This window comes from Penaeus chinensis, chromosome 38 (assembly GCF_019202785.1).
Source record: "Penaeus chinensis breed Huanghai No. 1 chromosome 38, ASM1920278v2, whole genome shotgun sequence".
Lineage (NCBI taxonomy): Eukaryota > Metazoa > Arthropoda > Malacostraca > Decapoda > Penaeidae > Penaeus > Penaeus chinensis.
Window position 1 is genome coordinate 21984539 of NC_061856.1, and position 3848 is coordinate 21988386.

Here is a 3848-nt window from a genome sequence, read left to right on the forward strand (position 1 = left end):
ATAAAATTACACGCGCATACACTCATACACACACACACATATGTTTATACTATATATATATTTCAATATGTAAACATGCAGACAGACATATATTTGTGTATGTTTGCATGTGTGTATAAAAGGGCTAACCGATATAAAGTCTAGTGGGATATGTACATGTATATATGTATGTATATATATACATATATATTTAAATATAGATGTATACAAATATATATGTATGTATATAGATAGCAGAAATGACTAACCTCTAGAAAATTTAGCGGGAGAGATAAAGAAAGAGAGAAGCAAAATTAAAGAAACAGTATATCTGAAAATTACTATTTCGAATACGTCCTGACTGTTCTTGTCTTATCACAGACATGAAAAAGTAAAGTGATCTGATAAACATTGCCACATCTGGACATTGACCCTTGCGTTCTGTATAAAAGCCTGCACAACTGCTGCATCGTCACCGACAACATGAAGGTCCTCGTAGTGCTCGCTTTTGTCGCGACTGCGGCTGCCTGGCCGAACCTCGGATTCCAGGCGGACGCTGCAGGTTTGTCTTACATGTATTTGGACGTAAATCATGAAACTGTGTTCTCTCACATGTCTTGTCCAAAATCATTACATAGTGTATTTGCATAGTTCCATGTAATTCAACTTTGCACTTCTCTTTTCACAATTCTTCTTTTCACTCTCTCTTTCTCTCATTATCTCTATATCATTCTCTCTCTCTGTCTGTCGCTCACTCACTCAGTTTTCACTCGTTACACACTCCTTTCTTTCATTCTTCAGTCTCCATCTCGGTATTTTTTTCCTTTTCCTTTTCTTCTTTTTTCTCTCCTTTCCTTTTTCTCTACTCTGTATTACATTCACTAAACCTTATCAACTGAAGTAACTCTAGTTTTATTTATTTGAGGTATTTTCTATATTTTTTCATAATGTTTAGTAGCACCTTTAAGCAAAATGTCCCACTTTGTGCAGAGAGCTATAAAAGAACACGATACATACTAAAGCGCATCAGGAGTGAAAGGGTGAACTATTGTAGCTTTTCCGGGCTCCCCTCATAGACATAGCCCGGGCGAAGCTCAGCTTCCCTTATCGGACTTAACCTTATTGTAGCTTTCTTTTTCTAGATGTGTCAGATGCCCAGAAGCAGCATGATATCAACTTCCTGCTGCACAAGATCTACGGAGAAATCCGTGATCCCAACCTAAAAGGAAAAGCTGATTCCTTTGACCCGGAGGCTGATTTATCCCATTACAGTGACAATGGTGAGGCGGTACATAAACTCATAAGAGATCTCAAGGATCACAGACTCCTCGAACAGAACCACTGGTTCTCTCTCTTCAACCCAAGACAGCGTCATGAAGCACTTATGCTCTTCGATGTTCTCATTCGCTGCAAGGATTGGGATACATTTGTCAGCAATGCAGCCTACTTCCGTCAGCGTATGAACGAGGGAGAGTTTGTCTACGCCTTGTATGTTGCAGTCATCCACTCTCCTCTGGCTGAACACGTTGTACTTCCTCCACTCTATGAGGTCACTCCTCATCTCTTCACTAACAGTGAAGTCATTGAAGCTGCTTATCGTGCCAAGCAGACACAGACCCCTGGTAAATTCCAGTCTTCCTTTACTGGAACAAAGAAGAACCCTGAACAAAGAGTAGCCTATTTCGGAGAGGACATTGGAATGAACACTCACCACGTTACATGGCATATGGAATTCCCATTCTGGTGGCAAGATGAATACAGTCATCATCTGGATCGCAAAGGAGAGAACTTCTTCTGGGTACATCATCAACTAACCGTTCGTTTTGATGCTGAACGTCTTTCCAATTACTTGGATCCCGTCGGCGAACTTCACTGGGGTAAACCCATCGTACAAGGTTTTGCTCCTCACACCACTTACAAGTATGGAGGTCAGTTCCCCTCTCGTCCAGATAATGTAGACTTCGAGGATGTGGACGGTGTTGCCCGAATTCGAGATCTGCTCATTGTTGAGAGCCGAATTCGTGATGCTATTGCCCACGGTTATATTGTTGACAAACAAGGCAATCGCATTGACATCATGAATGAGCGTGGCATTGACATTCTTGGAGACATCATTGAATCCTCAATGTATAGTCCTAATGTCCAGTACTATGGGGCTTTGCATAATACTGCTCATATTGTACTCGGTCGACAGGCCGATCCACATGGAAAATACGCTCTACCACCTGGTGTACTAGAACATTTTGAAACTGCCACACGTGATCCCAGTTTCTTCAGGCTACACAAATATATGGATAATATCTTCAAAGAACATAAGGATTCTCTTCCCCCATACTCAAAGGAAGAATTAACTTTCACAGGTGTTAATGTTGAAAATCTATCCGTTGATGGTGAATTAGAGACCTTCTTTGAGGACTATGAGTACAGTCTTATTAATGCTGTTGATGACACTGAAGAAATTGCGGATGTAGAAATCTCTACGTACGTTCCTCGTCTCAACCACAAAGATTTCGCATACAACATTGAAGTTACAAACAATAACGGCAAGGAAGTTCTAACAACAGTCCGCATTTTCGCCTGGCCTCACCGTGACAACAATGGTATTGAATACACTTTCGACGAGGGTCGTTGGAATGCTATTGAACTAGACAAGTTTTGGGTTAAGTGTGAGTATTTTCTAGCAATATTTTGAATGAATTATCTGTTCTCTGAGTTTTAAAGATGTTTCTCTTTTTATAGAGAATATGTAGAATCGGCTTTATAGATGAACCAAATAATAATTTCCATATGTCTGTTTTACTAATGTATATGTATTTTTCTAGTGTCTCCCGGCTCAAACCACATTGTCCGTAAGTCATCAGAATCAGCAGTAACTGTTCCTGATGTACCAAGTTTCGATACTCTCTTCAAGAAGGCCGAAGCTGCCTTGGGTGGCGGGGATGCCGGACTTACAGAATTCGAGAGTGCGACTGGCATTCCTAACCGTTTCCTCCTCCCCAAGGGTAACGAACAGGGTCTGGAGTTCGACCTTGTCGTAGCTGTGACGGATGGTGAAGCTGACGCAGCTGTAGAGGGACTACACGATAATACTGACTTCATCCACTACGGTTCCCATGGCAAATACCCTGATAATCGCCCACATGGCTACCCTCTGGATCGTAAAGTTCCAGATGACCGCGTGTTTGAAGACCTTCCCAACTTCAAGCACATTCAAGTAAAGGTTTTCAATCATGGTGAACATATCCATCACCATTAACTAATAGAAATCGATAAGACTTGAACAAATACCACATGTTTTATTTATCTTCCTTAAAGAATATGCATTTTCAATAAAGTAGATTTCATTCAAAAGTGATTTTTTCCTATCCCTATATAAATTACAAAATTAAGAGAAATAAATTATTAACCCTAAGGAATGCAAAATATGCATTGCGATATTAATTTGCGTTTTTCGCTGGGAAGGGAGGCACTTCCAAATAATCTCTCAATACTGAACTAGGAGAGGCCTATGTCCTGCAGTGGAATGAATGGCTGTTGAAAAAGCAACAACATACGTATATAGGTCTTCAATCATGGTGAACTTATCCATCACCATTAACTAATAAAAAGTTATCTTTATATATAAAAAAAAAAAAAAAAAAAAAAATGATCTTAATTATCCACCTATCCTCAACTACGTAATCGAAAATATAAAAGATACAAAACTTCTCATTTTTGTTTTAATGTCATCTTCAACCCATGATATAAAATATTGATTGTTTATTCACGAGTGAAAAGTACTTAACCCTAACCAAATAATTGTTATGGATTCTTAAAGGAGCACATAATTAACTCTTTAAAACAGACGCATCACCTTTATACGATAATAA

At 39.3% G+C, this 3848-nt stretch overlaps 1 protein-coding gene across 1 annotated transcript; it reads left to right on the plus strand.

Moving 5' to 3' along the window:
• Window positions 1-432: 432 nt before the first annotated feature.
• LOC125046228 (hemocyanin subunit-like) lies at window positions 433-3330 on the plus strand. The gene is made up of 3 exons (XM_047643986.1): window positions 433-541; window positions 1122-2645; window positions 2802-3330. Exons 1-3 carry the CDS (start codon window positions 463-465, stop codon window positions 3233-3235), a joined length of 2037 nt encoding a protein of 678 aa, XP_047499942.1. The 5' UTR covers window positions 433-462; the 3' UTR covers window positions 3236-3330.
• The last annotated feature ends 518 nt before the right edge of the window (window positions 3331-3848 follow it).

What these genes read in the sequence shown, in the direction of transcription:
- LOC125046228 (XM_047643986.1), top strand. Translation starts at nt 463, where the DNA reads ATGAAGGTCCTCGTAGTGCTCGCTTTTGTCGCGACTGCGGCTGCCTGG. An exon ending in ATTCCAGGCGGACGCTGCAG is followed by an intron (nt 542 to 1,121) that starts GTTTGTCTTACA and finishes TTCTTTTTCTAG; the next exon opens with ATGTGTCAGATGCCCAGAAG. An exon ending in AGACAAGTTTTGGGTTAAGT is followed by an intron (nt 2,646 to 2,801) that starts GTGAGTATTTTC and finishes GTATTTTTCTAG; the next exon opens with TGTCTCCCGGCTCAAACCAC.